This window comes from Lepeophtheirus salmonis, chromosome 13 (genome assembly GCF_016086655.4).
Source record: "Lepeophtheirus salmonis chromosome 13, UVic_Lsal_1.4, whole genome shotgun sequence".
Lineage (NCBI taxonomy): Eukaryota > Metazoa > Arthropoda > Copepoda > Siphonostomatoida > Caligidae > Lepeophtheirus > Lepeophtheirus salmonis.
Window position 1 is genome coordinate 24,211,502 of NC_052143.2, and position 22,137 is coordinate 24,233,638.

At 30.4% G+C, this 22,137-nt stretch overlaps 1 protein-coding gene across 1 annotated transcript in view; it reads left to right on the plus strand.

The window, feature by feature from the left end:
• LOC121128220 (FMRFamide receptor) overlaps positions 1-19,689 on the plus strand; it is a 55,045-nt gene extending 35,356 nt beyond the window's left edge. The window contains exon 3 of the mRNA XM_040723791.2: positions 19,108-19,689. Within this exon, the coding sequence (XP_040579725.1) occupies positions 19,108-19,491 (384 nt within the window). The 3' untranslated portion in view covers positions 19,492-19,689. The remainder of the gene's footprint in view (positions 1-19,107) is intronic.
• Positions 19,690-22,137: the final 2,448 nt, after the last annotated feature.

Here is a 22,137-nt window from a genome sequence, read left to right on the forward strand (position 1 = left end):
TATATGCCGTAACAAAATTCAAATCTGAATAGCCGGGTTTCACTGTCTGTAATAATTTTACTAGTCTTATCTTTAACTTTAAATGACAAATATTTGAATATTATGTATTCAAAGAATAATATTTTGAATAATTTTTGTTCTTAAAAATCATTCACGATACAAAAGAAGTAGGTTTTTAACTTCATTACCATTTTACACTTTCCAAATCCCAAAGATGCATTAGTAAGCCATTGTTTTTTTGTTGTTGTTTTTTTTTAAGTTCTTCTTTAAACAAATCTAAAAGCTATACACTGTACACATTTATCTCAACAAAGCAGTTAATTTTACAGTTTCTGGAGTACAATATTTTGATCGATATGCCAGGCTCTATAAAGTAGGGATAGATTTAATCAAATTACTTTTATTAATTTATGTCCTTTTAAGTAGAGAATGAACCAACTATTATTCATTATATTTTTTGATATTTTACGCTCAATTGACCCATTTCATTCTTATAGCTTTCTTTTCCACGGAGTTCGCTCTTTATCTAATTACCCACGAATGAAAGCGTTTTGTTAATACAAAGTAATTGTCTTTAGATGATTACCTATATATTTTGTAGGTATAAGAATAAGGAGTGTACCTAAAAATATGTTATTTGTATTATTTTTACAAAACTATTCAGATCATATTCATAAATGGATATATTAGTAGGTGGGAGGGCGTGTTAAAATCAAATTCAATTTCAGCTCAACTTTTTTGATGCAAAACGATCTTTTAAGCACTCTGGAAAAAAAAATTGTCCCCAATATATTATTATCTTTCTACTGGAAATTAAAAGATAAATAAAAATCAACTGGAGCAACTGTTTTATTTTTTTGATCAATTTGATAAAAATAAACAATCATTTCTATTTGAATAGTTAACCTTAATGTGCATTATGAAAATAAAATTGTATAACGATGTGATAACATATTTTGTATGTTATCATTTTAGGGTCAGATTTATAATAAAACTAGGCAATAGAGGGGTACATTTTTGATAGACAGTAAGGTTTATGTCATTTTATTGGTTGGCTTCCATTTTGGCATCCAATAGTGTACTATTTTATTTCATATTAATAAAAAAAGGTTAATATTTTTATGAAACATGGTTTTTTAGTTCCCCAAAATAGTTAAGATCAACAATACTAATGGCACATGAGAAAATCTCTGTTCAAATATATTTATATCAGACGATTCTCTTTAAACAAAAAATAAATCTTGTATTGCGTAAAATAAACTAAAGTATAGAGCAAAATAAATATTGGCATTGTAACTTAATGGTTGAACAACGTTTCGTTATAATAAGATTACGATCTTTTCTTGTGAACTCGAAAATTGCTCAATGATGCAATATACAGCAATTCTGATTTTTTTATACATAATATGTACATTATATAATGAAATCAAATGTATTTATCAAGAAAGAAATAACCAGTAATTTTCCAAATAAAATAAAGTCAAAAATCGATTTAATATATTAAATGAACCTTTTTATTTAATCTTAATTAATTATTCATGCAAAATTCTACATTTTAAATCAGTTTTTGAATTACAGGATGGACTCTAAATACTGTAAAAGTTGAAACTAATATTAAACTCATAACTCATAGAGCTGAGAGATACCGGGTGGTCCATTGAAATATGAACACTAATTAATTCTATAGTTTAAGAAGAATGATTGATTGAAATTAATTCATATTTCGATATATTAAAGAATAATCCATTGGTTACAATACCTGAGCTCTCTAGCTTACGTACAAGACGAGAAAATGACACTTAAATGTGATCATAGAATTTATATTCTGGCACAAGTCTCCAGGACGACTGTCTACTGCATCAGCAAGTCCAAATTTTGGAAAGGAAGAATTGATCTGTCAAAAAAAGCAACCTTGGATCTGGATGAGTTAAAGAAAACAGCCCAGGTCAATCCCCTCAAGTTCCATGAGGTTCCATGCAAGAGATCTCGCAGTTTCACACCAGACTGCCAAGAGAGTTTCTAAAAAAAGTGAGTGGAAAAAGCCTTTTAAAGGGCCACTTTTGACAACCAGCAATGAAAAAGAACCATTTATTCCGTTATAAGAATTTTGAATTAGTCTTTTGAGTTCTTTTGAACTCTTTTTGACACTTTTGGCCACTCTATAACCTAATAACAATCCCTTGACTACATCTTTTGGGTGCATATCGAAGGGAAAGCCTGCAGTGTCTATGACCCAAACACAGAGGCCCTCAAAGCCACTCTCTACCAGCACTTGGACGCCATGACAGAGGACTACAAATACACTGGATGTCAGACTTCCACCGTCTGGAAGCCATCATTGCAGCTAAGGGAAGCTATATTAATGATTAAGAGAGCTCATACACATATCTATTTATAGTACAGGATGCGTGGACAAAATCTGCCGCTTCAAAAAAACAACAACTACAAGCTTATTTTATGATATTTCTTGATAAAATAAAACGAATATCTTTATTAGGATATAGAGCAGCTATCTATTCAATGTAGCCACCGTCTGCGACCAAGCCCCGCTCAATGCGACTACGAAACTGAGAACAGGCATTTTGGATCTATGCTGCTTCTATCTCACTGCATTTCTCCTTGATGCAGGTGATGAGAGACTGCTTGGTGTTATGGGAGGAGCGGTTGGTCATGTTCTCCACGTAGGACCAGGCAAAGTAGTCCAACGGGTTCAAATCCGATGATGAGGGAGACCAAGAGGAGAAGGTTACGAATGCAAAAGAAGAAAAAAATCAGAGAAGAACCAGAGCATGTTTGGTGACTTTGGGTTCTTCAAGATGCTCAGCAGCCTGAAGCTTTTGAGTAGCCGCAACCCTTGAGTCTTTTCAGTCAGAAGTTGGGATGTCTGACGCCTGTATGACTTGCACCTTAAGTCCCCCTTCACACAAGCCCTCACGGTCCACTCGGTCACACTCAGGTCCCTCACCATGGCTCTCATGGAACGCTGGGAGTCCTCGTCAATGATGTCCCTTACCTTGTTGATGAAGGTGACGTCCCGGACAATCCTGGTGCTCTACTCCTCCTTCTTATTCCCGTCAAAAACGTCCATCCGATGACTCCTCCAGCTGCTTCCTGAGACTTCTGACCGTTCTAACTGCCATTGACAGAAAGCCAGAGATGTCAGCATTGCTTAATTTCATGTGATCACTAAGCATAATCTGAATAGCTGCGCACCTACGATCTCTCCCATTGAACATAATGACTTTTCTTGGGCACTTAAAATGATGCTATCGCTACAAGTGGTAACAATATGTGAAGCCTATGAGCGGGAAAAAATTTTAACACCAAAAACAGACGGATCAGACATCAGCTGATGGTGTAATGTTGTCTTTAAAATGTGGCAGATTTTGCCCACGCTCCCTGTATTAATTTTGCTGAAATTCTATTGTGAATTGATAGATTATATCTTGTTGAGTTTTATAATTTAAAATGTTCCGATTTTGATGGACCACTCGGTATCATTGTCAAAAAATTTGTAATACATAGTAAATTAAACGTTAATAATTAATGTTTGTTCAAAACTTTTTTTAGTGATCCTTCACTTATGATAAAAAAGTGCATAAGCAGTAACTCCTCCATTTGCTAAAGTCTGGCATGCATCTTGATATTATTTCTTTGTGATGTTGAAGTTTTACTGTGAACATCATATTCCAATAACAAAATGATCGTATTTTGATCAAAAAAGGATCTGATTTTCCATATAGGATATATTGAAAACAAAAATCAGAGTCATTGATGGTTTTGGGTGCTATGAGTCGGTCCTGTAAGATGCAAATTATCTTTGTGCTCTCGGGGTTCAAAATTAACAACATTGATTACATGAGCACATTCCTTAAGATATGTCTCTATGCATCGACCAATTCTCCTTCAACCGAAGAGTATACCGTTCAACAAGGTAGTGCTCCCTCTAAAACATTCAATATGATGTAAAAAAGTTGGGACATTCATTTTCCTAGTTTTTGGAGCAACAACTTTGGGCTCCATCCACTTTGTATTTAAATTTGACAGATTTTAGATTATGGTCAAATTCAGTGGATATAGTCACCAAAAAGCCCAATATAAATTTGGATTTACTGACAGCCTCCCTAATTAGGAATTGTGAAAATATTTACACGGAAGTGGTCCGTGGCTACTGTTATACCTTATCTAACAGAATCAAGGGTGTAATTTCAGCAAATGTATATCATTTTGGATATTTTTTGTCTCATATAGATATGACATCCATTAATGTACATACAACATTTTAGATTTCTAATAATAGAAATAAAACAATCATATGTGATTATTAATTTTACAGGAATTAAGTTCAACCCTGTACATACATATGTTGCAAATTTTTTGCAGGCTAAAAGATAGTCGTTGCATATTTAAAAAGATTTATTATTTTTTATGAGAACAATGAAATAATTTAACTTCAACAATCCTTTTATCTGGTTTGGTTTCATAATAAAATCGATCCTTACTCATACAATGACTATAGAGAAAAGAACTTGACTTTTACACATATAATGACCATTTTTCCAACTATAACATACTAATTACAAGTTCTTCATCAACATTAAATGGGATTAATTATAATGAAATAAGGTTTTATCTTCTCCTATGAGATTTACTCTACAGAGAATATATACATTTCGATTTTTCGATCAAAAGCTTTGTTTAATCATAGATTACTTAACATGTGATGTAATTCAGGATTTACTTTACATGTGAAGTAAGTCAGGATTTACTAAACATTAATACGTCGTTTATTCTCCCATGACGTCATATGTAATTAAGATAATATATCTTTAAATTCCCTTTCATCACAGTCTATGTATTCTATGATCATTAATATTGTTAACTATTATCCATTATTGAACATATATATATTATAAATCTACTATAATATAATATTATAGTATGTCCGTGGATTTGCAGGTATTCTTATTATGTGCATAATAAAATAATTCGTAATAAAGGAAAGAAGAGGATTAGCAAGTTTCTCTTAGTATGTACATAATAAAATAATTTGTAATAAAATATATAATACGGGTATTCCCTAGTTATAATATAATATTGTAGTAGATGTATGTCCACTCATAAAAACCCATAACCAGGGTATTTATTTCAGAAAAGGAGATAAATACAGGCCTTAGACATAAAAGTTATTCAGAATTCTGAGCTACGTACTTAAGGTTATGTTTCATTCTGATCAGACCAGATTCTTTGACTCTGGAGTGCAAGTTTTTTTCCCCAAAATGCATCAAAAAAATTCAAAATTCAAAAAACGACTTATTGAACAATTGGAAAAATGGAGAACATATATTAATTAAGAATTAAAAAAGAGAATTAGGAAGAGGATTAGAAAGTCATTCTTAATATCTTTATTATGGCTCAAGGAAGAACATATTTCTAATTATTATGTTTTCTATCCACAAGTTTACTAAATTCTAGAGTTATTTAAAGCATTAATTAAATGACAATACTACGTGTACGTCCTAGTACATATATAATATAATCCATCAATAGTCAAAATTTTGAACTCCATTATTTGACTATGACGTATATTAGAATATGGTATTGATTAATTGATCCATTAATTTGATTAGTGAACTCCAATAAGTAACGTCAAGACGTGATTGGATAAATTAATGTTTTTGTAAGCCAACGTTATATTATTTTGTATTTTTTTATGTAGAAAAGCTTTGTATATATCAATCCTTCTTTCTTTCGGCGATTGGAGAACCCGTTAATTGTGTGAATACATATATACCTAAATCTCACAAAATAATTTATCAATTAGTAGAACATTTAAGTTATATGGATACATGATCAAAAGAGGGATCTGTATAAAGAAAAAACTAAGATAAGAGATTAGAAAAGGAAAAAAGTGTTTTTGGGTGTTCTCCTTCTTCTTATTGATCATTATTTAATCAGGAGTGGTAGTGTTGATTTTTCCCTTCTGAAATGAGCATTCTCGCCAATCTCTAATGTAAATAGTTTTAAAAATGCATAATATATATGAATTGAAATATAATTCTCTACACAAATGTTATTTTAAATGTAGAAGGGCCTGCTCTTTATAACAATAATTCATTTTCTCCCTCCAAAATCGTATAAAAGGCAGCTGATATTAGCAAAGGTCTTAATTCAGATATACCATATGTCTAAATCCCACCTTCTCTTCGCACTTTTGCAAAAATCTCACCTCTATTCATGATCATATGTTATACGTTGAGTAGTTTGTAATGAAAAAATGTAGATGAAGATGGCGAGAATGAGGCATATGGTACACCTGAATTAATACTCTTGTTAATATTAGCTGCTTGAAATTAAGTGAACACTTCGAAGATCAAAAAAGAAGAAAGGGAACATGTGACATTGTGTTTTCTCTTTCTAATTTTTAAAGGTAGTTTTTTCATTAGAAACTACTCATCTATAGTTTACGTAAGATTCAAAAAGAAAAAAGATTTTTGTTTCTTTTTTATTTTGGTGGGGGGAGGGGTGTCATTATATATTTTGTTAGTCTTGGTTTAAATATTCAACAGGGATTTTGTCATGTTCTTACATATTTTGCGATTAATTCTCTTATTTTTATAAATTTAAAACACTTTATGTAGTTTATTCGCTCCCCTTTAGATCTTTCTCTTATAGTAAGAGGAGTACGATTACATATTTATATTCTTCATTCTTAAAAGTATTTATTTATATATATTACATACATGTATTGTATACCTATATACATAAGTTGGTATATAAAAATCCTAAGCCAAAATGTTAAATATGTTTTGAGTATTATTACAAAAACTTTTCATCTTTATCTACAAACTTTAGGTAATGCAGAACATTATCATCTTAAAGGACGTGAATTTATTGTTTTTTTGTACATAAGTGGAACTTTTTGATTTATGTATTTTCTTATATAGGTATATGGGGCATTTTTTGTACCAAATTTTATTTTTTGAACTTTATTTATTTTATGAATACTCAGTATTATTTTGTCAAACAAACTGGAAATATGGTGGGTGGGAGCGAATCGTGTAGTAATTTATTCTGGTGTACAATTTCGCCGAGATTTACGAAAATAAAAGTCGAGGCATTGAAATTTCTACTGGTTAATTAGGGATTTCAGTAGCTATATCATTTCTTAAACTGGCCTCCCTAGAGCACCAGCAGGGCCTCGATCCTGGAGAAGAAGGCCAAGTACGTCTTTCTCATAAAGTCTTCGTACATGTCCTCCCACTCCTTGTATACTGCAGCCTTCAGGGACTCCACATTGGGTTGAGAGGTCGCACAATCCTTCCTCTCAATTTTTTCCCCCACACTCCATAGTCCAGGGGTTTCAGGTACGGGCTTGACGGCGGTCAAAAGTCTTTTGACCTTCAGGGACGTCCTCAGGATTATAAATTGCAGGGGTTTTTGGATTTTCTTTTTCTTTTTAAATTCAAATATAACATTTCAAATATTTCATTTTTTTGAAAAAAAAAAAAAAATGCATAGCTAATTACAGAAAATTATTTTTTTTTGTAAATAAAATTTCAAATATATCTTTTTAATTTAAAAATTGGCAATCTTTCTCATACTCTTCTTCGGACTCTTGTCTATCTTGTCCATCACTGAGTCCAAAAAGGCTGGAGACCAAATTTTGTTGAGACTACGGCTGCAAAGACTCTGTGCTAGGGTCATGCCATCCTTTTTCAACTTCAAGACGAGCCTCTGAGCAGCTGACGATCCTGACAATTTCTGCCACCTTGACATGGGCGTCGAGCAAGTAGAATATCATTTTTCTTTGAACCTCCATCGTCACTCTTGATTGCAATACGAATGAGTTTTGTTGTTTTTTTAAATATTTTAATTGGATTATAGAATTTATAGAATTAGCTCATCCAACTTAAAATAGTTCAAAATAAGGGGTACGAGCTCAAAACAAGTTTTAATCCAACTACATTATTCGTTGCCGCATACTGCACATATATATATTTATTTTTTTATTTTGTTTTGGTAATTCTAAACAAATTCTAGATTCCAAGTAATGTTATATTTTGAACTCATATTATATAAGTGGTCCTATTTTTTTAGGACAACGAATTTCATGGGTACATTCTGTAAGTTTGCCCACACGTCATACTTTCTCTTTCTATATCGGATTTGGAGACACGGATAGCAGATACTTAAAATTCAAATACCCCAACTTTTTAATAATAAGGAAATAACTTCGCAAAGTGAAAAAAATATTATTGGACTAGGAGGAGAGAGATCTCGACCAAATTCTTCACAATGGCTCGTATAAGTTTCCATGTAGGATTTAGACCATTATTATTATTTACAAAGTATATTGATATTTATAATATAAATATACTAAAGAAGCATTTTATTTTGATCCAATGCTATAAATGTATCATTTCTTGTAGAGGAGAGATAACATATTTGTTAAGTAAGAAACATAGTTTTACTATAATTTATGGCACCATAGGAAATTCCATTCGAAACTTTATACATATATTACAGAAATTACTATAAAGTTTATAGTAATTTTCTGTTACAGGAGTTCATTGATTTGATGCAATGGAATTTCTTCTCTAAGATATATATTACATCCATGCTGCCTGTAATTATACTGTAATGGTTCATTATAGATACAAAAAAAGTTGTAGTGTTTTACTTAATAAGATGGCATCATCCCTCAGTCCATGGATCGACTCCAAGTCCAACCTCCTCCCCTGAATACTTGATAAGACAACCTCCTCCTCCTCATAATGAGACCTTCCATTTACTTTCATGATCCTTCAGGGTACTAAATGTACGAATATCTCGAAAAAGTCGAGATCCTCTCCATCTACGTCAAATATATATTTTTCTCTTTAAAAGTTATTACCTTAATATTAAAAGGTTACGATAATAGAGTTTCAACTATCTGTTGTAGCTGTATACAAGATAGAAAGAGAAAGTAGGACGTGTGGGTAAACTTATCCAATGTACTACCCAAATTCCATAATGAATTCCTAGAGCATATTTGGGTTTGGTTTAAGCACTACCACATCTTTAATTAGTAGACTTAGCACTACATTTGGCGTAAAATCGCTTTTTCACGCTTTTTATAACATCTAGATCCTTTCATGTAATTCCATCCTTAAACCACCAGAGAAAAAACATTTTAAGTAAGGATGACACGAGACACCTTTGAAAGTATGAGAGCCTAGTTATTTATTCAGAAACAGAGAGATATCAAGATACTTTATAAATTTTATGTGGAACTTACCTTTTTCATTGGATCAGCATTGGATTTACAATTTTTGTAAAACACACTAACAATTAAAACCTTTTAAAAACAACCAGCCAATAAGCAACATAAAATGATACTTTGAGATTGAGACTTATTTAATTACAATCATCATATTTAATAGCATATAATTCAAAAAGTTCTTAGATCATAGTAAGTATAAAATTGTATACATACTAAGTGATCCATTAAAATCTGAACACTTTGAATTTTATAATTTAACAAGATATAATTTATTAATTAAAAATAGAATTCTTGCGAAATTAATACTTTAAATAGATGTATGTATGAGCTCTATTAATCATTAATGTAGCCGCCCTTAGCAACAATAAGGGCTTCTAGATGGCGTTGGAATGCCTGGCACCCTCTGTGGATGTAGTCCTTTGCCATGGTGTTCCGGTGATGACTGACAGTGGGCTTAAAGGGCCTCGATGTTTGGATGACGGACACTGCAGGCCTTCCCCTTGATATACGCGTAAAAGTTGTAGTCGAGGCTTAAGGTGTCAAAAAAGATTTCAAAAGAACTCTAACAACGAATCATTCAAAAGAGTATTGCAAAGCAAAAGATGGGGTTCTTTCATTGCTAGTGTCAAAAGGAGCCTCTTTAACTTGACAAGGCTTTTCCACCCTCTTTTTGATAGCTCTATGGACAGCTGGGTGAGAAACACCAAGACCTCTTACATGGACCCTCATGGACTTGAGGGGATTGACCTGGGCTGTTTTCTTTAACTTCCTTGGATATCCAGTTTGGCCTTTTTGACAGATCACTTCTGCCTCTCCAACGTTTTGGACTTGCTGACGGCGTTGACAGTTGTCCTGGAGACACATTACTGCTTGGAGTGCGAGAATTAAAAATTGTAATTAACGTTCAGGTGTCATTTTCTCAACTTGTACGTATACTGTGGAACTCAGGTTTTTTTTTTTTTTGTAACTAATTGCTTATTCTTTAATATATCAAAATAAAAATAATTTCAATCACTATACCTTCGTAAATTATTGAATTAGTAAGTGTTCAAATTTCAATGGACCACTCGGTATATGTATAATTAATTCATTAGTAATTTTATTTTATTTAAAGATAAAAATCACATGGTTGACATTTTATAAAAAAAATTCATATAATAACTTTCAAACTTTTTTGATCGGGCAAGAAGTTCAAATAAGATAATTTAATTAACCCTTTGTTATACTATTTTTACAATTAATTTCATCTCATTCCCCACTTGGAAATAAAGTTTTCTTCAATTTCGTAATGATGCTCTTTTTGAAGTATGATTTTATTTATACATGTGTCACGTTTCGAATGGAATATCTTATGGTGCCATAAATTATAGTAAAACTAGGTTTTTTTTATATAATAAATATTTCATCACTCCTCAACAAAAAACATATTTTACATATATAGAATTGAATGAAAACAAAATGTGTTCTAGTTAAACTGCTGAAAAATAGGGAAATTATTAAATTTTTGAGTCAGAATATAACTATTGCTAAATAAATAATTTCTACAAAAAAAACCATTCCATATACTGTATCAAATAGGGATTTTGTAAAAGGTAAAAATTAGACAAACAGCTTTAAAAGCAGAATTTATAGTTCATATACGGATAATAATGTTATGGTTAATATTCCAATTGATATTTATAGTTGATTACAACTACATAATATAATGTTCGTAAAACTTATGTTCAAAATGAATAAATCATAGGTAAATACATAATCTACAAAGTGATAATCTTCACAGCTAACCATGTTTACTCACTATTGCATTAACTTTCTTTTGCGTAATCCTATTTGTTTCTACTACATGTAAAACATTTTGAAAATGTTTTTCTAATTTAGCGACACCAGTAAAGTCCGAGCTTAGTTTTACACCTCTTTTACCACAGTCATTCATGATGTTAATGGAATTGATCTTTGATTTGTAGATATATAAGGCGAAAAATGTATCCACTCTGTGACTTTTTTTTGCCAGGAAGTTAGTCTCAAAGCCCAGCAATGTAAAGACGACCCAGGAGTAGCATGAAAATAAATCAGTGAGTTTCGTAGACTGTGTCATGTCAATTAGAAAACGTGTTTTCCAAAAACATGTACCAAAGCAATATATATGTATGTCCTTTCTGTGACCGAGTGCATATCTCATTACTATTAGCCTCTTAACCATATTGTGTCGCTCACTTTATGGAGTTAAATCACTTATGAGTGATGGTGGTACTATTTCTGCGTTTAAATACTACAGATGACTAGATAGAGCAGATCTACTCTTAGACAGGCTTGCATTAATTACTATATATTGCAGGGATTTCTTGCACAGACACAAATCATTCCAAGAAGTATCCGCGGCAAAAATCCTTGTTTCAGAGGGCATATAAATACAACACGCATAGTTCAAAGAATTCCTTGTAATCTTCATGCAGATCTTATGTAGATACTTTTGACAAACTGAAGTGCTTCATTTCACCATTTGTACCACAGTCTCAATTTCATCCATGAACTTAAATCAAAGAGTGTCAACTTTTTTTTTTCGTGGGCAACTCACACTTTCAACAATATTTTGGAGATGGTTACTTCTGGTGATTTCGACGTTTCTATTTTCAGGTCTCTGAATATCTGTGCCAGCATCAACCCGCCAATGTTATGACGACAGGGTGCCCAGAGTAACGTCCGTCCCAAGAATTGTAGAAGACAAATATAAGCAGCAAAAACATGAACTGTGTTAGAGGCATTTGTGTCAAACACACTCGACACAACTGATTTTTCAGATTTTCATAGTTTCAGCATTACCATTCTTTTCATAGTTATATTTCTTTTCTGAGTGTCGGTCAGTTCCTATTTTGTAAAATGGAATCCTAAGGAGCTTCGTTCACATCATCGATGATTACAGTCAACCACTTTTGCTTATTTGTCAAAGTACTCATAAGTTTTAAATCTCACTGAAGTGACGGAATTTCTTATGCTATTAATGCAATATTTCTAGATAAGTAACCATGTATCCCTTGCTCAATAAAATTAAAACAATATATTTTTGAGGAAGTGCAAGTTAACAATAATAGTATTAAATACATAATTCTTGAAAAAGCACATACAAATGTTTGGCATTGCTAACCATAATAATATAACCATATACTATAATATTCTCATTTCAAAATGCTTAATGTGGGCCCGGAAGAGTTTATTTAATTTAAAAATATTTCATACGGTGTGTTTTTATTATAGGTAGAACATTTTTATTATACTAAGAAGGAAATATTTTATTACTTGAGGAAGGGGGGAGGTATGATGCACTTTAATGTATGCGTATGTGTAGTTAGTATAAATGAATGAGTAATATGAATCGATCAATAACAAATTATATCACATATTTGTAGTTGGGTAAAATTAATTTTGAACAAACCTTGTAAAAACTTTTCTAGTAAATATTATTATCTAATCATCAGCTAAGTCGTTACCTTTATTGGATCCCTCAACCTTTCCTCCGAAAAGAACCCCAAAAAAAAACCCCAAATCAGTAGTTAGCCTTATAAGTTCATCAAACCAACTGCAATTTATCTCTTAATTACTCCCAGACTATCATTCCAATATTATTTTTCCACAATTTTCAAAATTATTATTATTATATATATATGGTATATATTGCATAATATTAAAATCCTACATAGTACTTTATTCGATACTATAATATGATATTGCTAAGTAATATTTTATTATAAGCGTAGGTATGTATTTGTAATATTATCGTTTATGATAGCCAAAATTTATTTATAGAAATAATAAAATGGTCAATATTATATATATATATAAATATGCAACGACAAGAAATTGAAATCCTCTCCCTTTGGAAAGAACCATATATGGTATATAAATAACTTATTGCTTCATTTATTTATCATTAAGAATAGATTAGGAAATAGCCCCGATGTATCAAGTGAGACGAGGGATTTGACAGCTGACTGCAAAATACATAGGGTATTTTTGTGTTAGTATGGTAAAACCGTGCAGAAGTTAAATATATTTTAAACTCGGAACCTTGTGAAAGACTTTTGGGATAAAACTTAAAGGGAATTAGACAGTAATATGTTCATATTTCCCAAAATTATCTAAAAGGAAAACTAAAGCTATTTTTTGTCTGCTGTCGTTAGTGTTCTGAACATTGATTTGCTAAACAACAATTATCTCTTGTTAAGCTAACTATAAAATAAAAAATATGTGTCCAAAATTTGGAAGGATTGACGTAATTGGCATACTACAAGTTAAGCTCTTTAGAGCATTATTTTTTTCTCTTTTTGGAAGAATGGTTAATGATTCCTTGATAGCATAATTCAATATTTTTCTCGAAAAAAAGAAAGAAATCATGCCTAGTCGTGAAAATCGTGTGTTGTTACTATTAAATAAACACAATAATGATTTATATATATTTCAACTCTGGGAATTGGAAATATATTCTGTTCAATTACTTGGGGCACAAGATCTCATAGAATGTCCAAATATAATTTTATTCCATGATTTATCATCTACTCTCGGAGGGTTCTGATATTTAAGTTAGCACACGAATGATTGTCGAACATTTATTTCCCATTTACTTTCTCGATGAGCATTTGTATAGCTTGAAGCATACTTTTGACATATTCTAAATAATGAGAAGAAGATGACTAGTCCGTTTATAAAAAGACATAAAGGGCACTTGTCCCAGTGCCCAGTTCTTGACTAGGGCCCACTGCGGATAGCTCTGCATTGTATTTTCTAAAATAAAATTTTATATAAGGAAAGAAAAAAAAGAGCTCACACATTTATATTTGCCCCAGGTCCCACTCATACTAAAACCAACTTGGCATATGTAGGAACTCCATTTTTCAAATCCAGAATTTCCATTAGTTAAATTGAATACTCAAATGAAGTTAATAATCTGGATTAAAAGATTAGTTATTAAGAAAGCATAATCTAATATGGATGTCATAGATTATTGATTTTAATCAATAGTTTTTATTCTGATTAATATCAAATCAATGATAGCTTTTTGAAGGTTATACACAATATTCTTTAGTATGAGGTTCTTTATATATTATAAGGTATTAATATTTTTAGTTGGCTTTTTTATTAATATACATATGTAGTTCTGGAAATGAAGTTAATTGAAACCAAGATTTAGAAAATCAAGATATGTAGGTCCAAAACCAAGATATTGAGGGATCCATACCATTTTTTGAAAGTCACTTGGTCTTGGTCCATTTGGTCAAATCAGGTGCAATATTATAATTTTTTGAAACAGAAATTCGTTGAAATTATGTACATAAATTTTAAAATTCTCTGATTAATAATAAGATTTACGATTTTTGAGTATTTTTTTTTTTTTTTTTGTCAAAATGAGCAAAAAACACTTAATTTTTGAAAAATAAGTACCGAAATATAAAATTCGAGCAATTTCTATTTAAAGAAAAAGTTGTTTTTATAAGGATGATTTAATGTCATTTGTTTGTTTTTTTTATATTTATCATAATTTATTGTTCAATTTTGCTATATAATATCGACAAATCGAGATTTTATACAGATTTTCTTTCGATAATTTTTCTATTCAATCAATAATGGTAGTTTTAAACATGCTTAAAACCTTTTAACGTCCATATTTGTAGTTGGAGCTAATTTGAGGTTGCCAAGGTCTTCAGGAGTCTTGTTAGATGGATGTATCTCATCATCACCACCACTGATTATAACAACAACCTTTTGCATAAATGGAAGATCAAGATTTTTGTGAATGAAAGAAGTCATTTTTCTCTTAAGTATTTTCCTTTTTTTCAGAAATTATCTTAATCTTTTTTTCGGCTTCAGAAAGTGTATTCATAGAATCATACTTGAGTTTGCTTTCTGCTTCAATATTTGTAATAGTTTCCAGTAAAAATAACATAATTAGCTTTGATGAAAGGCTTCCCGGGACTGGATCTTTAAGAACTTGCTAGCAATTTTTAATCGCAAGTGCCTCTTGTTGATTCAATTCTCATACAATTTACTTTAACTCTTCAAATAGGTTGTAGTATATGGTAACCTTTATCCGTGACTACTAACAAATTGAAGTGAAGTTGCACAATAGTCAATGATAGTTAGGAATAATTTGGCGCAAAAGTATTTCTCCTTTGTTACAAGGTTCAATGGTGACTATTCAATAGTAATTTTACGTCAAAATTTTCTCTTTCTCTCGTAAGATGTTGTCGGAATCTGGCTTCCCACATATACGATCATGTAATCATAAAACTTATTGCCTCATATGCGTGGTTTTCCTTTCAAATGAAAGAGGGGTTTGCAGGTGAATTTTCCCTCCAAAAATATCCTCCAAGAAGTTGTTTAATCTAATTAGAATCCAAATTTGCTCAATTTATTTAATACCAAGCTTAAAAAATGAGCGATTTCAGCCACATAGGTCAAAACTTGCAATTTTTGAGCGATTGCCCAATCGCTCACAAATCCTAAGTCTAGTAATTATCAATTATTATGTAATATGCAAGAAGTTTAATAAATACAAATCTAAATAGGAACACAATGAAGTTTTATTTCTCAACCTAGAAAAAATTTTGTTCAAAAATTAATATGAAATTATTAATATTAATAAAATCGACATTAGGAGCAAATACTCAATTATGAATAAGAAAACAATTATTTATACTTCAAATAAACTTCTTTATGTAATGTATTGTATAAAGAATACCTAAGTAGTAAAGTACTTAGTCTATTAATTATGATTAAAATTCATGAGTAGTGATGTGTCTCTAGCAGGATTTTTTTATGTTCATACATTTAATATAATTAGGATACTGATCAAAGCAGAGTATTTCTACTTTGATCTATAAAACTATAAGCTGATGACTAATTAAATATAAAATATACGAGGTGTGTATACAAAAAAAAAAGGTGAATTTACATATTTGCAGGCAACGAACATATGGTATGCTCTTTTTTTTTATTTCAGTACATTCGCCACAAACATGTATTCAATATTTCATCTATGTAGTACATATGTTTTGTTTTTTTTGTTTTTTTTTTTGAGAGGTAATACGGTTAGAAGTATTTTGCGTGTTGAGCGATTTTTTGCTATTCAAAAATATGGGTCAAAGAATTTGCATCAAATTTTGTGTAAAAATAAATTAATTACTCCAAAACACTTGAAATGTTGGCAGTGGGTTACGGTGAAACTGTATTGATTAAAAAAATGCTTACAAGTGGTACAAACTCTTCCAAGAGTGACGGAAAGATGGAAATGACAAGCTTTGCTTTTGGACGTTTTGATCACTTTTTGTTCGACTACCTTGACAAAGTGCATCAGGAGTTCTTACGATATGGTCGTACGGGCAATTAAGAGTATTATTTAGAAGTTGTGCATCACTTGTGAGGAGGAATACGAAGAAAATGTCCGGAATTGTGGAAAAATATTTCATAGCTTTTGCATCACAATAATGCCCCTACTCACTGCTATTTGTCTGTGAGATATTTTTTTGCCAACAAACAACACCACAATCGAGATTTGCAAAGATTGATGTGATAAAGACTGTTTCGCTGGAAGAGCTCAAGGCTCTTAAGCAAAGTTCTTATTATAAGTGTTTTGAGGATTGGAAAAATAATTATTTTTTCCTAACAATACAATGTTACTTTACTCTTTAAACACAAATTATATGTAATTAGCTATATCTAGTCCCAATTTTAAGGGAGATTATTGGAATCAAATAAGGGTAGTAGCACTTTAAATTAATAATATATATATATTCGTTATGTAATCGCCAAAAGTGAATTTAATTGTATCAATAATTTTCTTACACAAAAAAAAAGAAATAAGAACTATGATATTTATATAAAAAAAGTCAATCAAAAAAAATGTCCAAAAGGGTCTAATTTAACATTAACACAAAAAAAAATGTAATTCCAAATTTGAAAAAAAAAATATTTACGTTTACCTTCTCACCAAAGAAAAATACAAGTTATGATCCATAAAGGATCCCACATTTATCTTTGTCTCAAACCCCGCTCACGGTAAACCCGAGCCTAGGTATAACTATATATGATAAAAAATCAGTTTTATGCATAATTTATAAGCTTATCTTCACTAGACACGGTGATATCCAATTAACATACAAATTTACACTGTACTTGGTGAATAACTGTTGTCTGTATTAGTCGTACAAAAATAATTGGATTTTTTTTTAGAATATTAAATAATTCCCTCCTTATAATAAAGTAGTGAATTATAATTTAGTAATTATTTTGATTCATTTGCAGTCTATATGGTATTCTAGCAATAGTATCCGGCATTGCACGGAGTTATTAGGCGTCGACGAAAAGTTAAATTTTGTTTTCCTACAATAGATTTGCTTTATTTATGTATATATAAGATAACTCTCCAAAAAAGATCGAAGAATTACTCGCTGTTTTTCACACTCTCACGTAGTTACACAATACTTCGATGTTCTCCCTTCAAGAATGAAATAATATTGAAAACAACTTTAGAAAATAAAAAAAATCAGGTTGCCAGCAACAAAAAAACTCGAACACTGAAAAATGCTTACGATCTACAACCAAATATATATTTACTCCTATTTTCCTTTCCTTTTTAATACATGGTACTGAGAGTATAGACTCTCTTTGCTAAACCTAATAATTAATATGAAATTTAGCTACAATTAGAATTGCAAAGGGGTGGAAAGTTTCCAAAAAATTGGTTTGGGAATTTTTAAATGAGTAGGTTATGTGACTTTGAAATGTTTTACATACATTTAAAAGACAATATTTTAGTAGGAAAATCCTCAAATAAATGATGAATAATCACACAGAAGTAGTGTGGGATTGGTCAAAAAGGAACTAAAAAGACGGCAGTCCAATATGTCCAGTACAAATAAAAAATTTCAGTCCTAGGCCCATGTACTTATTGGTCTTTTATGATAACTAGAACAGCTAAATGACTTAGTTTACGAATTACGTCATACGAGGTGTGTGAGTAGAACGTATAAAACTCATGTATAACACATACTAAAAATCATTCATTAGTATTTTCTTTAATAATAGCTAGTACGGATGAAAATATAAAAATAGCTAAGACCATAAGACTGAAAAACGGACTAATCAATCCTAAAGACTTGTAGCCCCCCCCCCCCTTCCTAAAGAAGAAAAATATATATATATATATCCAAATTTACCAAAATGTAATTCTAAAAAATTTTAGATTCCAAATTTTTGTCCAAAAAATTGTATATAGGCATTTTTTTTCAAACAAATTTAATTTTTTGTGAATAACTATAGATTTTTGAAAAAAATTCTTGAAAATTTAACATTTGAAATTTAATTTCTGATTTATTTTTAAACGAAATTTAATTTTTGATATTTTAAGGATTTTAGACATTTTTTGAAAAAATTTGAATTTTTGGATTTTTTTTTTTCAAAGAAATTCCACAAAAAACAAGCCCACCTTAAAATATAATCCTGCGGAAGCCCCCATTAAAATATTGGATTAATAAAAAAAAGACTGAAAGAGGTTGGAGACTAATTAGGAAATCTGTCCTATGACCCATCCAACACTTCACAGAAGGGAAAAATTGATTCCTTACCTTTTTTCTCCCTGTTTTTGGAAGAAAGCTTGAGAAATGCGATAGAGATCATATCTATCATTTATTTTTTTTAACAATATTTATTGGCACAATTTTGTATTATTCATTGTATCGGCCAGTTTTATCAGGGTAGTTAATAGTATTTTTCTTAAAGGCCAATGTACATATTCACAACCTTTGTTTTTAAAACATACTTTTATTCATTTATATTATCTTTATTTTTTGCAGGTCGGAACTGGACGCCTCGTCTGGCCTCATTGGATTGAAACAATCACAAATGTATCTCATTTACTGACAACATTTAATAGCTCCGTCAACTTCTACATCTATTTTGCAAAGCACTACAAATCCATTCTCCCAGAGTTTTGTTCCCCGCGAAATCGAAGATCCTTATCGGATACAACAGTTGGACGGCCAACTACTTACACTGTCGTGCAACTTGAGGATCATAATGGAGGGAATCTTGAGTCCTCAAAAACAAATCCCTCTTTCGACTACAAAAGAAACTCTTTTATGCTTACACATTCCAATTTAAGTCCTAACAATAATAATAACAATGAAACAAATGAAGATGATTCTCATATTCGATCCGAAGTGACGACAGAGTTTTAAGAAGTTCCTACGTACTTAAAACAAGGTGTAAAAATTAATTAACCATTTATGTATTTACCTATTTATTTGTCTTAAAAATAAATGTATTTAATGTACTATATATTTACATATATGTATGTTATATAAATGTATCTTATAAAACAACATGTTTATTTTTGTTAGAGTTTAAATTCAAATGCAATAAAAATATTATAAAAATTATGTTTGCATATATTGCTACGTGTCAAATATATATGTGAATACTTCACAGGTATATCAATCTTACATTTATGCAACTACTTTAAATGAGCTTCAAACAATTTTCAATACTATTATTTTTGTAACGAAGGGCCTCGTCATCATCATTCAAATTATTCTTATTTATTATTTTTCAACAAGCAACCATATTTTAATGTCATCGTTGGACTCATTTTAGATCGAAGAAACATACAACATGAAGAAAATTTAATCAAAATTGAAAAAAAAAACTTGCAAAAACTTCCGAAAATGACTCGAATTGATTAAAATATGTTTTTGCTAAATTAGACTATAATTGAACTCGAATAATCAAAAATCGAAAGATTTTAGTTAAAATTTATATATATTATATTACTCATTGCGACAGTAAAAAACTACTACAGGCTCAAAGATCAGGGGCGTCTCCAAGATTATATTTTGGGAAGGGCCAAGGTTTTATAATTTTCGTAAAAAAATTTCAAAAATAAACAGCCATTAACAAATAATAAACTCATTCAAAAAGAATTTAAAATACTACGTTTTATGAAAAAAAAATCAAAGCCCCACAGCTGTTTATAAGAAATTTAATTTTTTGGAAAAGAAATTGAAAAACTATATTTAAAATCTAAATTTTTTTTTAATTTCAAATATTATATTTTTTGGAGAAAAATTGAAATATTAAATTTCTTGGAAAAAAATTTCAAGCATAAAATTTTTTCGGAGAAAAATTTGAAAAAACAAATTAAATATCAAATATCAAACTTTCTTATAAGAAGAAAAATATCTTTAATTTGGGGAGGGACTACAGTCCCTCTAGCCTACCCCCTGTGGACGCCTTTGAAGATAATCAAAAGAAGAGTTGTTGATATTGTATTAAAAGTTGTATGCTTTTTTTTTTTAGCCTGAAAATAATTTTATTAGTGATAAACGTTTCACAGAAGTAATACAAAAAAAAAAGATTTCTATTATTTTTTTTTTTTTTCTTATTACTAATTACTTACTTAGCGTGATTTCTAATGCAAAATTATACTAAAATCTCATCGCACTTACCAACAGTGTTGTTTTAAATATTTAAAAAAGTTGCAATTTGACAAATTTTAGATAAATATTTTATAAAAATGTGTTTTTATTGTTGTTGTTTTTTATGGTATGGTGCATATTGCGACAAAAAGCATTTAAGGTTAAAAAAGAGATATGTCATTGCAAATGTGAAAATTTTGTGAAAAAGTGTTTAATTTTAAGCCAGAATAGCAAAACTCAGTAGCAAATATTATAAATGAAAGTCAAAATTATTCAATCTTTATTTTTTTGGTTTTTTTAAAATATAGATTAAACTTTTCTTTTTTGCATTTCTTCAGTACAACATTTTCCTCAACAAAAGAGCAATGCAATAACAATACTTCTATGCATATAATCATTTACTCCTAATAAAACTTACAATACTACAAAGTTTAAAATGATTTCCGTACGCCATTCAATCACATGCTCCTCACATTCCCTTTTCCCCTTCATTTCACCTAATATATATTTCTTCTTTTTTAGAGAGCGAGAGGTTACGTTAAAAGCTCCAGAATCTACTAGAAGGGCTGAGGAAAATAACCCCAGAGGAATAAGATTTGCATTTAAAATATAGAACGTTTTCACGTGACGTTATAATTATTGATGTGAGCCATTATGGGGGCCTAAACAACAAAGTTTTACAACAATGAAAACCCTTTTTACATTAATCTTAAGGAATCTACAAACAAAAGGGCTTAAACCTTGCCCTCCATAAAATTTTTACCTATTCATTGCCTAAGTTTTATTATACATATCACCCTAAAATATATTAAAAATATGTTATTACATGGTTAAACAATCTTGTAGACAATAATTAAAGATTACTAGGGAAAGTATAATACATTATTCTCTAACTATCTTACTTTAAGTGTCCCTAATCAATTAACAACAAAAATTGTATAAATTTAGCCATTTTTATAGATTTTTATTACATGTTACTTAAAGAAAATATCAACGTATTTTATGGAGAAATGGAGATGAAAGAGCGAATCCGAAAACATATGAATATACACGTCTGATATTTGGAGATACGCCTAGTCTTGACTTATCTCAAAGCGCCGTCGGATTTATTGCTGAAAAATATGTGAATGAGTACGCAGAAGCTAGACGAGTCTTATTTGAAGATACTTATATTGATGACATTGCTACATCCGTGGAAAGTGGCTAGTAAAATAATGATGGATGAAGATCGTGTTCTGCATTGTGGAGGTTTTAAAATTAAAAGATGGTATTCCAGTGCGTTAAGCTCAGGAGAACCTTGTGCGGTGATTCCAGTTCTTGTACATAATTGGGACGTAGAGTCGGATTATATACGACTAGGAGTAAGAGAAGGCCAAATTTAATCAAAGTTAACAAGAGAACGATTTTGTC